Genomic DNA, 16,370 nt, shown 5'->3' on the forward strand with positions numbered 1-16,370 from the left:
TCATGAATATGTGGAAATTAGGAAATGAAACAGGATCATAGGGGAAGAGAGGAAAAAATGAAACGATGAAACCAGAGAGGGCGACAAACCATAAGAGACTCTTAATCATAGGAAACAATCTGAGGGTTGCTGGAAGTGGAGGGGTGGGAGTGGAAGGATGGGATAACTGGGTGATGGACACTGAAGAGGGTATATGATGTAATGAACACTGGGTATTATATAAGACTGATGAATTACAGGCCTGTACCTCTGAAACCAATAATATATGTTAATTGAATTTAAATTTTTTTTTTAATTTAAAAATTTTTTAAAAAGTATGAGAACAGGGGCGCCTGGGTGGCTCAGTGGGTTAAAGCCTCTGCCTTGGGCTCAGGTCATGATCCCAGGGTCCTGGGATCGAGCCCCGCATTGGGCTCCCTGTTCAGCAGGAAACCTGCTTCCTCCTTTCTCTCTGCCTACTTGTGATCTGTCAAATAAATAAAATCTTTTTTTAAAAAAAGTATGGGAAGAAAAGAAAGCCTGCATATGTCTATAGCTTTTGTTACATTAATCTTATGTATAATTTTCAGTAAGCTCTACACCCAACATGGGACTGGAACTCACAACCCTAAGATCAAAAGTCACATGCTATGCCTACTGAGCCAGCCAGGTGCCCTTTATTTACTGTTTGTTTTGATTTGATATTGTGGATCTGAAGTACCATTTATATTCATTTACTTAGCCCAATTTGGCTTTGCTTTTACCTATCTCCTTTACATTATTGGTGGAAATATTATACTTTTATATGTTATAGGCCCAACACTACATTATTTTATACAGCTGATATTCAGAATGGTTAAAAAAAAAAATGTATATACTGCCTGTGAAAATCAAATACTCACCTCCAGTGAGCACTTTCAGTCTTCTCCTAATAGTCTTTTACCAAAATGTCCCTGTTTTTGAGAATGCCCTTAAGCTTAAACTTTTCCATCATTACAAATGAAGTAATTTCCTTTGGAGAGGGATATAGAACTCTCTTGTCTGTGGCCTGCTTCTCCCCCTGGACAAAATCCTGAGCCACAGATCTAGTACTGCAGTTAGGGGTATTAGCATGCTTCCCTCTGAGTCATACCTCTGCTTTTAAGAACTGAGTGCTTGGGGGCACCTGGGTGGCTCAGAGGGTTAAGCCTCTGCCTTCGGCTCAGGTCATGATCCCAGGGTCCTGGGATCGCGCAGAGAGCCTGCTTCTCCCTCTCTCTGCCTGCCTCTCTGCCTACTTGTGATCTCTGTCTGTCAAATAAATAAATAAAATCTTAAAAAAAAAAAAAAAACTGAGTGCTTGGTAGATTGGCTGCGGGGGGGAGATGCTTCAGTCAGGGGTCGCAGTTTGCTCTCCACATGATCCATGATCCTCTCCCATGATCCAAGGCAGACAACTGAACCCCGGTATTCTTACCAGTGCCACATCCAGGGTATATATTTTGTTTGTGGCTGCTAGACAGAAGAAAATCTATCCCTTGGCTGCATTTTCCTGAGCAACAGACAGGTGGGGGAAGGATGAGAAATGTTGATGTCCTGCTCCTCCATGGAGGATGGCCATCTATCTGGGAGCAAGAGCTGACGAGTGGTGAGGAAGCCTTGACTGTGCCAGTATAGAATAATTTTGTCACTAAGATGGGATGAACAAGGAAGGTTTGGTTCAGATACTGCAGAATTTCAGCTTGTAATAAGTTTTAGTAGATTTTCTTGAACAAATGTTTTTTTTATTTACTATATATTTTTATATATAATTCTCACCAGTTTTGACAGAGGAACATGTCAACAGAGTTCCTCACACTGTCATGGCAGAAATGGAATTCCCGGACCAATTCTTCACAGTTCTAAGCATGGACTATGTAAGTTGCTGAATCTGTTTCCTTTGTGAACATTTCCTTTTTCTGAACCTTCCTACCAAATAGAGCCCGCCCCACATTCCCATAGTTTTTCACTTTCTACTGAGAGTTGGAACCACACATAAACAGTATAACTCCTATGTGCCTATCTATTCTCCAAATAATGTTCAGCACTCTTATGTGTTCATTCTTTTGTCAACAGCAACTAGAGTAGAAATGGAATCCCTAGATGGAGGGATTTACCATCCTTTTTCATATTCTTGGATATTCATTTTCATATTCTTGGATAGTGAAAATGATCAACTATATCCATTTGGGCAAACTCTATACTTCTCCTGAAGAGACATGAGTTTCCGGGTAGACTGGATTTGATCTTGACTGGTTTCCATCATACATAAATAGATGATTATAGAGTTCCAGAATCCAAGAAGATCTTATCCAATATCAGTGTCTAAATACAGTTAAGCCAATATTTTTTTCACCAAATAGACTACTCTATAGCCACTAAAAGGTACTTATTAGATAGGATCAGAATTTTTACTTCTAATGATAAACTATCATGTTAAATAATACTTAACATAGTGATGAATTTGGGGCTGCAAAAAATTATAGAGTAGTGTTCACATCTCATTTTCAAAGTTAGATATTTCTAACTTCAAGGATGTAGAAACTCACCTTTATTAATTCATGCAGCAGGCATGTAGTATGTATGTAGTATGCATGAATACACCTTAAAATTTTAAAAAATCCATTTTCTGGAAATAAAATGAATTTACAAAGATATATAGATAGTCTTAGAGCACTAATTTTCTTACTTCTCATACCATAACCTTCTACCCCGGCCTACTAGTTTACTGTTTAGTCTACTTTCCATAATGTAAATTCTTTTCTTTTTTCTCAAAATATTTCCTTCAATTTCACCTATATATGGTTTGTTCTTTCAGGAGTTGGTGACATTCAGGGATGTGGTCATCACCTTCTCTCCAGAGGAATGGGAGTATCTGGATTCAGCTCAGAGGAACTTGTATTGGGATGTGATGATGGAGAACTATAGCAACTTGGTCTCACTGGGTAAGTTTATCTGCTTCATATAATTTAGAATACGCTGTATTGAATATCAGGTGCTTTTTAGTAAACCCAAGGCTATCTTGAAAGAAAATAGGTACATTTCTTTTTCCTATTTCCAGAGGCACAGTTGAACTTTGAGTTGGAGAGGACGCCTCCATTAAGCACATTCATCGTTCTTCATGATGTCTGTATCTTCTCAGTCCCTTCATATTTCTACTTTCCCTGATACCCAAGGAGTTTAATTTGAATTTTAGAAGACATACAGCACATCCTTTGAGATAGCTCTTATATTGTGATTGAAAGTCAGAATTGCTATAAATGCTTTGCTATTTTTTTTTTAAAGATTTTATTTATTTATTTGACAGACAGAGATCACAAGTAGGCAGAGAGGCAGGCAGAGAGAGAAGGGGGAAGCAGGCTCCCTGCAGAGCAGAGAGCCCGATGTGGGGCTCGATCCCAGGACCCTGGGATCACGACCTGAGCCGAAGGCAGAGGCTTTAACCCACTGAGCCACCCAGGTGCCCCATATGCTTTGCTATTTTCTATCCCACCTTCTTGAAGAATAGCTAAGAAGCTGTGTCTTGATTTATGATTATTAAAAGAATCTACATAATTTATATGTTAGATGGATAAACAGAATTCATGTTCATTGCCTCACATCTGTTGTCTTATACCTGTTCTGTGGTTAAAGAACGTTGCATTTAACATTGTCAGTATTCCAGCAAGGATCTCTTAATGTTTTAGAAAGCTACCTGTTTTCCTGTCAGATCACATAGTTCTTGCCAGGTATCAGGCCCTGTTCTGAGCACTTTTAATCTATTTAATCTTAATTCCTCATCAGCTCTATGCATGAATATTTGTATTATTTTGCTAAGATAAAGAGTATTTAGGCAGCTTCTCTGGGGTTACACAGTTCATCAGTGTCAAAAGGAGGTTTTCTTTTTCTTTTTTTTTTTTTTAAAGATTTTATTTATTTGACAGACAGAGATCACAAGTAGGCAGAGAGAGGGGGTAGCAGGCTCCCCCCTGAGCAGGGAGCCGGATGCGGGGCTGGATCCCAGGACCCTGGGATCATGACCCGAGCCCAAGGCAGAAGCTTTAACCTACTGAGCCACCCAGGTGCCCCAAAGGAGGTTTTCTACCCAAAGAGTCTGATGCAAAAGCTGATGTTGTTAACTGGTACAATAAATTGCCTCACAAGACAAAGAGTTGAAATGGGTTTGAGTAGAGAACTCTGGGGACGCCTGGGTGGCTCAGTTGGTTAAGCAGCTGCCTTCGGCTCAGGTCATGATCCCAGCGTCCTGGGATCGAGTCCCACATCGGGCTCCTTTCTCGTCAGGGAGCCTGCTTCTCCCTCTGCCTCTGCTCGCTCTCTCTCCCTCTCTCTCTCTCTGACAAATAAATAAATAAATAAATAATCTTAAAAAAAAAAAAAAAAAGAACTCTGTATACTTTGTAATTCTGTGGTCACTCTAAGGTGAATGGTTTTTCAGTCTCCTCACATTTCTCTTCTCTGAAATCTATCAGTATTATTTCAACTTTATTTATCAAAACTTAACCAATTCTCTTAAGTGTTTTATATAATTGTAGTTCTTTTTTTAATCCCTTAGGTTACTTTTTTTTTTTTTTTTAAAGATTTTATTTATTTATTTGACAGACAGAGATCACAGGCAGGCAGAGAGGCAGGCAGAGAGAGGAAGGGAAGCAGGCTCCCCGCTGAGCAGAGAGCCCGACGCGGGGCTCAATCCCAGGACCCTGGGATCATGACCCGAGCCGAAGGCAGAGGCTCTAACCCGCTGAGCCACCCAGGCGCCCCCCTTAGGTTACATTTCTTTGTTGTAAGCAGATTGTTCCATTTTTAAGCCATTTCTGATCACCTTACTGGAGGAAGGGAAGTTGTTCTGGAGGGTTGGGAGGGATAGGACAAGAACGGAGGGTCAGGGGACGCCTGGGTGGCTCAGTGGGTTAAGCCACTGCCTTCGGCTCAGGTCATGATCCTGGGGTCCTGGGATCAAGTCCCGCATCGGGCTCCTTGCTTGGCAGGGAGCCTGCTTCCTCCTCTCTCTCTGCCTGCCTCTCTGCCTGCTTGTGTGTACTCTCTCTGACAAATAAATAAAATCTTAAAAAAAAAAAAAAAAAAGAATGGAGGGTCAGGTGAGTGAGTGCTGGTAAGAGAGGAAAAGCCATCACCAGAATAAAAAGCCCAGGTTTTCTGGGAAGAAGTGGGTCCCTGTGATGTTTTTGGAAAACTCCATTCAAAGCCCTGTGGAAAAAAGCTCAACACTTGGGGAAGCCAATTAAGATCTTCCCCCGTACAACCAATGTTTTTTCCATGTTGCTATTTGGATTTCTATAAATTCTCAACAAAAAACCATGTGTGCACTGAGATAAATACTGTGGTAGCCCTATCAGTACGAGATGAGAAAAATTGATACTTATTATGGAATTGACTCACTAGTGAGATGTATAATAATAAACAGGAAAACAAATAATTAGGAAATGTATCCCATACAGTGATAAGTGCTATAAAGAAAGGTAAAAATAACAGCAAAGGAATAAAGAATGAGGGAGAAAGTGAATTCACACAGTATGGTCAGAAGGCAATCTCCGTAAGTGGCGCCTGCGTGGTTCAGCTGGTTAAGCAAGCGTCCTACTCTTGATCTCAGCTCATGTTTGGATCTCAAGGTTGTGAGTGCAAGCACCGCAGTGGCGCACTTAAAAAAAGAAATCTCTGTGGTCTTAGTTTGTCATTCTATGAATATATAGTTCCTTATTAATAATTTGCCTAATGATTTTTACAATTAAAAATTTTCATTTATCATGCACCTGGGTGGCTCAGTGGGTTAAAGCCTCTGTCTTCAGCTCAGGGTCCTGGGATCAAGCCCCGCATCAAGCTCTCTGCTCAGCGGGGAGCCTGCTTCCCACCCCTGTCTGCCTCTCTGCCTACTTGTGATCTCTATCAAATAAATAAAATCTTAAAAAATTTTTTTTTCATTTATATCAGTGTTTTCTTCTATCATGCCTTCTTCACTTATTAGTTGCCCTGTTCTGTTACCAGCAAGAGTGTTTATGTTCTTCCTATGATTATAACTAATTAGTGACTTAAAATGGTGCATCTGAAATTTTCTGACTTTCTCTTGTTTGTGTCTCATTACGGAATTACTGATTTTTTTATTGCTTCAGTTTATTTTAGCTCACCAGTCTTAATTCTTGATGCCCAGTTGTATGGCTCTTTCTTATGGTGATTTTCGTGTATCTCTGACTCAGTCTTTTTTTTTTAAGATTTTATTTATTTGAGAGAGAGAGAGAGCACAAGATGGGGGAGGGTCAGAGGGAGCCTGATGTGGGACTCAATCCTGGGACTCTAGGATCATGACCTGAGCCAGACAGTCACCCAACTAACTGAGCCACCCAGGCGCCCTGACTCAGTACTTGAAATTTATTCTTGCTTTTTGAGACTTTCCCAGGCCCACCCTATACCTTCCCTATCCCAGACCAGACACCTGAATTGGTAAAAAGTGTGTTGTTCTGGTCTAAGTTTTGTAGTTTCTGTTGTATTTTTAAAAAATCAATACTAGGAGGGCATCAAGTGACTCAGTCATTGAGCATCTGCCTTTGACTCAGTCATTGAGCATCTGCCTTTGGCTCAGGTCATGATCTCGGGGTCTGGGATCGAGCCCCCGCATTGGGCTCCCTGCTCAGCTGGGAGGCCTACTTCTCCCTCTCCCGCTGCTTGTGTTCCCTCTCTCACTGTGTCTCTGTCAAATAAATAAAATCTCAATACGAGGTATTAATTTTACTTATTTACTTAACATATTTTAGTTACACAAAGGTTTTTTCCCCTTTCTTTGATTTTTGTATTGTCAGATGGTGGTCTCCCTTATCTCCTCCAGGTGTTTTGTGTGTCCAGTTAAAGCATGTCCCCATGCCTTCCACCCTCACACCGCAGTAGTGTGTATATATTCAGATTTCTTGATTTCTGTCACAATAATCAAGGGCACACGTCCCTTCCCTATACCACATCATGACTCGAATCTTTTAGAAGCCCTAGTTTGTTACTTGTTTTACTACCACAACCTGAGCAATAGGCATGCTTTTGATTTTTTATTTCATGGGAGGTGAGTCAGTTTTCTGTCTCGCAACTTGTCTTTTTCAATTTTTTTTTGGCTTCTGGCGTTTCTAATATCTATTTCCCTAGAAGATAATTCACCCTAAAACAACATTTTCAAATTGATTAGCATAGCAGTCTTAAAACAGTTTAAAAAATACCTTCTCTGGTGGTTTTCTTTCATCATTTTTTTATATTTTTTACTTACTTTTATAGGATTTCTAGCTACATCTGCTTCTGTATTTTTTGAATTCCCCCTTCACCTTTTCTTAGGTCACTATGTTGTTTCCCATCTTCTTGATTGGGATGTACACATTATGTTAATAAGGAAAAATGAAAATGAGTAAACATTTAACTCCTTACTTTTTGTGTGACTAATGATGACTTCCATAGATTTTAATATGTAATGCAGTTGATCCTTCAACAGCACAGGTTTGAACTGTGTGGGTCCACTTTCATGTGAATTTTTTGATTAAGATAGTATAATATGTGAATGTATTTTTTCTTTTCTTAAAGACTATATTGATTTGACAGAGTGCACAAGCAAGGCGTGCAGCAGGCAGAGGGGAAGAAGCAGGCTCTCCCCAGGCTAGGGAGTCAGATGCGGGGCTTGATCCCACCCTGGGATCATGACTTGAGCCAAAGGCAGACACTCAACCAACTGAACGACCCAGGTGCCCTTCTTACATTTTTAACATTTTCTTTTCTTTAGCTTACTTTATTGTATGAGTACAAGTATATAATATATAAGCATATAAAATATGTATTAATTAACTGTTCTTGGAAAGGTTTCCTCTGTCAACAGTAGGCTATTAATAGTTTGGGGTGAGTCAAAAGTTACATAATGGTTTTTGATGGTGCAGGGCATTGGCACCCTAACCCCAGTTTCGGGGTCAGCTGCATTTTCAATGTGGTCATTCTCTGAAATTATTGTAATTTCAATTACATTTCCACATTTGGTGGAAAGTCTTTCATTTTTAGGTAGAAGTACATTTTGATTTACTGATACTGGCGTTCATTTATAATTTTATTCTAATCAAATAATGGCTGCATTATTATACCTTTATTACTTACAACATAATTCAGTCACAGGAAGTTATTTTCGCCCTGTATCATCCAGTGTTTATCATTCATTTTGGATTTCCCTCCGGTTATCTCATCTAATTGCCAGTCTCTAGCCACTGTTCAACAAATTCTTTTTTACAGAGTTCCTTCCATTCTTGCTCACCTGTGCCACCTTTTCCACATCATTCTATTAGCTTCTTCCCTTTTCAGAATTGCATAAGCCTTATGGTATGATTTATACCTACTGTAATATCTAAAATATTCTGAAACTGCCTTGCAGAGCATAACAATGGTTGACTTTGAGTACAAGAAAATGAAAGAGCATGAAGGAAACATTTAAATACAGACTAGGATTTCAGTAGGATAGATGTGTCACAGTGAAAAAGCTAAATAAAAAAAAAAGCTAAATAAAAAAGCTAAAAAAAAAAGTAAATAAAATTCTTCATCTTTATTGACATGTGGGGTAAAGAAAATCATGGTTATGCAGAGCAGGAAATTAATAGCAGTGATGGAGACAGTATATGAAGTAAAGAGTCAATTAGAAAAAAATCGTTCATAAACACCACTCATGTGTGTGAATATAAATCACTGCAGTGTAGTGTGAGGGTTGGAAGGCACAGACACAAATGACTGCATTATTCTTGTATGTACCTTTTTTTTTTTTTTAATTTTGTTTGAGAGAGAGAGTCAGAGATAGTGACAGAGCACAAGCTGGGAGGAGAGGGAGAATCTGGCTCCTCACTGAGCAAGGAGCCCCATGCAGACTCGATCCCAGGATGCTGGGATCATGTCCTGAGCCAAGGGAATACCCTTAACCAACTGAGCCATCCAGATGCCCTTGTACATAATTGTTTTGATGATCAATTGTGTTACCCAGTGACTGATCCTTATAATATTTTCTTTTTGTCTTATTTAGATTTTTTGTCTTATTTAGATTCTTTTCATTCAGTGATTTAATTTCCCTGTAACTATCAACTTGTCCTTGGGGCTTGTTATTCAGTGGCATATAATGATTACATCTCTACGTCTGGAATTTAAGGAATAAGGCTAAACACCCTAACAACAGAAAGTTACCAAATACACAACTGAAAAAAAATGAAGAGTGTGAGGGCGTGCAACTAGATACTGGAACAGAAACATAAATATGAACTTACAGTCAGTTCGGACCTCATTTCTGAGGGTAGTAACTTTTAGATCTGAATAATAAAATGTGGGTGGTATGTAAAGAACCCATTTCTGGGGCGCCTGGGTGGCTCAGTGGGTTAAGCCGCTGCCTTCGGCTCAGGTCATGATCTCAGAGTCCTGAGATCGAGCCCCGCATCGGGCTCTCTGCTCTCTAGGGGAGCCTGCTTCCTCCTCTCTCTCTGCCTGCCTCTCTGCCTGCTTGTGATCTCTCTGTCAAATAAATAAATAAAATCTTTAAAAAAAAAAAAAAAAGAACCCATTTCTGAGCCGCGAAATATCTGGGTGTGGAAATTACGTTTGTTTTAAGAGGTCAGAAAAAGGGTGCCTGGGTGGCTCAGTGGGTTAAGCCTCTGCCTTCGGCTCAGGTCATGATCCCAGCGTCCTGGGATCAAGCCCCACATCAGGCTCTCTGCTCAGCAGGGTGCCTGCTTCCTCCTCTGCCTCTCTCTGCCTGCCTCTCTGCCTTCTTGTGCTCTCTGTCAAATAAAAATAAATAAATAATTAATTTTTTTTAAAAAAAGAGGTCAGAAAAAGATTAGGTGAAAGGGGATAATGGATTAAGATAGGTCTTATAAGCACCTTGATTCCACAGTAAAGTATTTGGAGTCTACGGTTAAAAAAAACAGAAACAAAAAAAAAAACATACCTGGGGTGCCTGGGTGGCTCAGTCAGGTAAGTGTCCGACACTTGATCTCAGTTCAGGTCTTGATCACAGGGTCATGCATTCAGGTCCTGCACTGGGCTCCACGTTGGGCTTTGAGCCTACTTAAAAACAAAAACAAAAACAAAATTGCTAGTTTGTATAGATTATCAGATTGTGATCTGCATTAGCTATATCTGTACATGATACTGACTTGTTCTGCATCTTTAGATGGTGATCAGTTTACCTGGATTGGTTCCCAAACACTAGCACTCTCAACAAGCTTACTAAGTGATGATCAACGCTTACATGTCAGACCCACTGACTTTATCTGTTTCCCTTATCACAAACGTCACAATTTTACATTATGCTTTCATTATTTTCTGATTTTTCTTAAAACTTCATTGAGGTATTTTAATCACTCACTTGTATCACTTGTATTGTTTGTATTCGCAGTTTTTCTCCTCTGCATTGCGTAAATGTTTCATTTTTATGGCACACGAAAACAAAAACTTTCTTTTCCCCTCTCTTCCAGATTTGGAGTCCAACTATGACCCAAAGTGTTCGTCTATTAGAAAGGACATCACTGAAAACAGTGGGTCTCAGTGCAAAGTAACAGAAAGCAAATTCATTGGTCTCGAGAGCTCCATTTTCAGAAATGACGGGCAAAGCAAAGGCAAGTCTGAAGTACAAGGACCTGAAGTGGGATATTTCAGTCCAATGAAAATCAACTCTGAAAAAGTACCCGATTACAAACATCCTAAGTCTCTTATATCACATCAGACAACTCATGATAGCAAAAACCCCCATGCATATAAGGAATATGGGAAGGTCCTTAGCTGTGACTTAAATTTTGATGACTATGAGAGAATACATACTGGTGAGAAAACATACCATCAATATAATGCATATTGGAAGACCTTTGGCGATGACCCACATACCCTACAACTGAAAATACATAGTGGTGTGAAACCTTGTAAATATATGGAATCTGAGAATGCATTTAGTTTTTATGAAGACCTTAGTATACAGAAAATGCATGATGACCAGAAGTGCTATAAATGTAAGAAATATGAAAGGACCATTAGAAGAGTTGAAGAAATACCTCCACTTCAAGTAATTCATGATGCTGAGAAACCCTATGAATGCACTTTCTGTGGTAAATCCTTTAGGGTGCATACGCAACTTACTCGACACCAGAAAATCCATACTGATGAGAAACCTTACAAATGTATGGAATGTGGCAAGGACTTTAGGTTCCATTCACAGCTCACTGAACATCAGAGAATTCATACTGGTGAGAAACCATACAAATGTATACAATGTGAGAAAGTCTTTAGAATTAGTTCACAGCTTATTGAACATCAGAGAATTCATACAGGTGAGAAGCCTTATGCATGTAAAGAATGTGGGAAGACCTTTGGAGTCTGTAGAGAACTTGCTCGACATCAGAGAATTCATACCGGAAAGAAGCCCTATGAATGCAAGGCATGTGGAAAGGTCTTTAGAAACAGTTCATCGCTGACTAGACATCAGAGAATTCATACTGGTGAGAAACCCTATAAATGCAAGGAATGTGGGAAAGCTTTTGGAGTAGGCAGTGAACTTACTCGACATCAGAGAATTCACAGTGGTCAGAAACCTTATGAATGTAAAGAGTGTGGAAAGTTCTTTAGACTTACTTCAGCACTTATTCAACATCAGAGGATTCACAGTGGTGAAAAACCTTACGAATGTAAGGTGTGTGGGAAGGCTTTCAGACATAGTTCAGCCCTTACTGAGCATCAGAGAATTCATACTGGAGAGAAACCTTATGAATGCAAGGCCTGTGGGAAGGCCTTTAGACACAGTTCCTCCTTTACAAAACATCAAAGAATTCATACTGTTAAGAAACCATATGAATGTAAGGAATGCGGGAGTGCCTTTAGTGTGGGTAAGCACCTTACTTGACATAAAAAAAAGCTGAACTGGTGTTTTGTCTTTTGAATGAAAGACATGTACAAAAGCCTTTTGCTTCTGAGTTTCACTAGGGAAGTCCATGCATTGTAATAAGAAGTAACCAAGGGGATTATGTTGCTCTTATTGTTTCCAGACTTCCGGGCAACTCTATTTAGCAGAATTACTCAGTGACAGGTGATGTATACTTTTTTTGTTAGATATTGCCAAATATTTGTTTTTATTTCTTTTTATACCAGTTAACATTCTGAATATCTGTTTAGATAGGATGGTCCCTATTCATTTCTGATAATTAGTAAAACACATTTTCCACACCTAGTAATTAGAGTCAGTTTCACGTGAATTTCCTTTCCAGACATGTTTTGTTTACATTTATTTTTCATGTTTGTGTTTTTGTTCTTCTGTCTATTCATTGTTTTTGGCTTATTAATTTGTACTATTATTCAAATAAATCTTCTGCATTCTAACTTTTTGTTACATATGATGTACTTTTCTTCCTCCAGAGAGTTAAAACTTCTAGTCGCATACTATGTATGTGGTTTAAGATTTTATTTATTTGACAGGCAGAGAGAGAGGGGGAAGCCAGCTCCCCACTGAGAAGAGAGCCCAATGTGGGGCTTGGTCCTAGGACCCTGAGATCATGACCCAAGCTGAAGGTAGAGGCTTAACCCACTGAGCCACCTAGGCGGCCCTATGTATGTGGTTTTAAAGTCTTAAGGCCCTGCCTGGTATTTTTGTAGATTTGTTTTTAATGTTAGATAAGTAATTTCCTTTCCATTGCCATCAGGTGATTGATTTCTTTTAAAATTTCTGTTTTGGGGGCACCTGGGTGGCTCAGTGGGTTAAAGCCTCTGCCTTCGGCTCAGGTCATGATCCTGGGGTCCTGGGATCGAGCACCACGTCAGGCTCTCTGCTCAGCAGGGAGCCTGCTTCCTTCTCTCTCTCTGCCTCTCTGCCTCCTTGTGATCTTTCTCTGTTAGATGGATAAATAAAATCTTAAAAAAAAAATTGTTTTGACATGACAGACTTGCCTGCCTACCTACCTACCACAACACAATTCCTTTAAAGAGCCTTTGACATCTAGGCAGTACCAAAGGGCATCCAAAGGAAAGGGGCACTTTTAAATCTTTTGTAAAATTTACTAAGACATTCATATCTGTCTCTTAAGATTAAAGGAGGAGAAAATCTACAACTATTGTAATGATTATAAACTTAGTAAACTTACATTTGGAGGGTCTACAACTCTATTATTACCATGGCTTCAATTGGGTTTTGTATATTTATACTTTTTGTTCCCTGTTAGTGTTGCCTTGCTGGGTTGTGGCAGCTTAACAATCAATAGAACTTTGATTTTAGAAAGGAAAGGAAATACAAAAGAAAAAAATTAGTGTACAGAGATAAAATTGCAATTCTTAATTGTCCATCATCTTCTTTAGTCAGGAGAGTTGACCTGGTTATGCAATTAATGTTAATTATGAGCCACTGGTTATTAGGTGTTTATAAGAAAATTTAACTATTGTTAGATACAGTTAAATCACCATTAGGGAGATTTTAGTTTTTCAAACTGGTCTTCCCCAGAATTTTTGGGCTCTAAAGTTTTTGCATAACCCAGCAATATTCTTATTGGATACACTGAGTTGTTTTGCTTTAAATATTCCTAATTAGTATTTTATTTAAATTAGCAATTTTAAAAAATATATACTTAGGGGTGCCTGGGTGGCTCAGTTAGTTAAGCATCTGCCTTTGGCTCAGGTCATGATCTCAGGGTCCTGGGATTGGGCTCCTTGCTCAGTGGGGAATCTGCTTCTCCTTCTCCCCAGTGCTTTCTCTCTTGCTTACTCACTCTTTCTCAAATAAGTAAATAAAATATTTAAACTATATATATATAGATAGATATACACACACACACACATAGACACACATATGTACACACACATATATACATATATACATAAAGTATGTGTGTATGTGTGTATACACATACATACACACACATTTGGTAGATATATCATGCTACAAAATAAGAATGAGTCTCTGTTGTTAATCTTTTTATTAGGATATATGCTATTTAATGTCTTTAAATAGTTCAACTCTATTTTTTTAAGGTTTAAAAAAAAATTTACTCATGAGAGACAGAGAGAGGCAAAGGGGAAGCAGGCTCCCCCATGGAGCAGGGAGCCCAATGTGGGACTCAATCCCAGGACCCTAGGATCATGACCTGAGCTAAAGGCAGATGCTTAATGGACTGAGCCACCCAGGCACCAATTCAACTCTATTCTATTACAATCCTATTTACTGGGCTATAATGTGATCACACTGCTGATTTGCTCTTTGATCCCATTTTATTTGGTTATTCTGAGTTACCATCAATGCTGATTTCTTTCTCTCTTATTGTTAATACTTTAGAACTACTGGCCTACTTGCCTTATACGCCTTTGTGTATTTTATAATTTTCCTTTTCGCTGACCTGAACAAATTACATATACATATACACTTAAAAATTGACAGAAACAAAATAACCATGTATCTTGGCACTTACCTTTTGAAATGATTAATAAGTAAATGAAAATTTGATAAATACAAGATATCCTTATTATGTCTTATTTGTAATTACAGCTGTATTTTGGTCACATTACATTAACATTTTTCTTTGGACTTTGTTAAGAATTCCTGTCATTTCACAGAGTGCTGATACAATAAACCATAATGTAATTATTGCTATTAACTTTTTTTTTTTTTGGCTACTTCTCTTCGGTGCTCAAATTGTTAAAACATCATTTCTTTCCATTTTCATGTGGTACTTTATCCTTTCCACATTTTCCCTAGTCTACATACAAGTTTTTTGGGTTTTTTCCCCCCAAATACAAGAGAATGTTCCACCCACTATCTTGTTTACTGTTGCAGTGAACCCTGAAATTAGCTTCCAATAATGGAATCCTTTTTCCATTTAGTGGTGAAGAATTCTAATTAATAAATGTAAAAGAAATGAGGAAGATAGGAAAACACTGTAATAATAGTAATAATTACATACAAAATTCATTGATGGATACTAAAACATAAAGGCAAAAGTTTAAAGAGAAACAAGCCATTAGAATTATATCAAAGTGTCTATCCCAAATATATATATATTGGGATATATTACAAGGAGAAAACATTCCATATACCACCTTTTTGAAATGATCACCAGTAGTAAGACATGGGCATATATACTACCCAGAGTGAGGCACTAAGAAGGGCTTACCGTGGGAGTAGTAGTCTGACTTAAGTATGGGAAAAAAAAAAAAAAAACCCGCTGGGGCAAGTGAGAGCCAGACGGGCACTGGGTGACTCTGTGCCTCACTGAGGAAAGTAAACATGGGCAAAGGAGATCCTAAGAGGGAAAACATCATCATATGCATTCTTTGTGCCAACTTGCCAAGAGGAGCACAAAAAGAAGCACCCAGATGCTTCAGTCAGCTTCTCAAAGTTTTCTAAGAAGTGCTCAGAAAGGTGGAAGGGAAAGGAAAATTTGAAGAGATGGCAAAGGCGGACAAGGCCTGTTATGAAAGAGAAATGAAAACTTCTGTCCCCCCTCCAGGGGAAACAAGAAGTTCAAGGATTCCAATGCACCCAAGAGGCCTCCATCGGCCTTTTTCTTGTTTTGTTCTTAGGACAGCCCAGAAATAAAAGGAGATCATCCTGGCCTATCCGGTGGTGATGCTGCAAAGAAACTGAGAGAAATGTGGAATGACGCTGCTGCAGAGAACGAACAGCCTTATGACAAGAAGCCTGCTAAGCTGAAGGAAAAACATGATAAGGACATCGCTGCATACCGAGCTAAAGGAAAGCCTGATGCGGCAAAGAAGGGAGTTGTCCAGGCTGAAAAGAGCAAGAAAAAGAAGGAAGATGAGGAAGATGAGGGGGGGGGCAAATGAAGAAGATGATGATGATGAGTAAGGCGGCTCTAGCAGGTTTTTTGGTCTCTAAAGCATTTAACTCCCCTGTATACAACTCAGTCCTTTAAAAAAATTTTAACATAGGGCTGTGTAAGATTTGTTTTTAAACTGTACAGTGTCTTTTTTTGTATAGTTAACACACTACTGAATGTGTCTTTAGATAGCCCTGTCCTGATGGTATTTTTAAACATTTTATTTATTTATTTGACAGAAAGAGAGAGATCACAAGTAGGCAGAGAGGCAGGCAGAGAGAGGGGGAAGCAGGCTCCCCGCTGAGCAGAGAGCCCGATGCGGGGCTCGATCCCAGGACCCTGAGATCACGACCCGAGCCAAAGGCAGAGGCTTAACCCACTGAGCCACCCAGGCGCCCCAAGAACAGAACTTTAAAAAAAATACCGTTTGTGGGGCACCTGGGTGGCTCGGTGGGTTAAAGCCTCTGCCTTTGGCTCGGGTCGTGATCCCAGGGTCCTAGGATCAAGCCCCATATCAGGCTCTCTGCTCGGTGGGGAGCCTGCTTCCCCCTCTCTCTCTCTCTCTCTGTC

General features: G+C 39.3%; 1 protein-coding gene and 2 pseudogenes across 2 annotated transcripts in view; 2 read left to right on the top strand and 1 right to left on the bottom strand.

Annotated features, from left to right (window-relative positions):
* Window positions 1-16,370, bottom strand: part of LOC111161452 — a 637,630-nt pseudogene that overhangs the window by 287,811 nt on the left and 333,449 nt on the right. The window lies entirely within an intron of this gene.
* The window catches only part of LOC111161451, a 678,116-nt gene that overhangs the window by 105,438 nt on the left and 556,308 nt on the right, over window positions 1-16,370 (top strand). Inside the window, 1 exon segment of the mRNA XM_022525111.1 lies at window positions 11,072-11,866. Coding sequence (XP_022380819.1) covers window positions 11,072-11,866 — 795 coding nt within the window.
* LOC111161457 lies at window positions 15,248-15,829 on the top strand (annotated as a pseudogene).

Source organism: Enhydra lutris, unplaced genomic scaffold, assembly GCF_002288905.1.
Source record: "Enhydra lutris kenyoni isolate GAN:26980312 unplaced genomic scaffold, ASM228890v2 scaffoldscaffold85, whole genome shotgun sequence".
In the NCBI taxonomy this organism is placed as follows: Eukaryota; Metazoa; Chordata; class Mammalia; order Carnivora; family Mustelidae; genus Enhydra; species Enhydra lutris.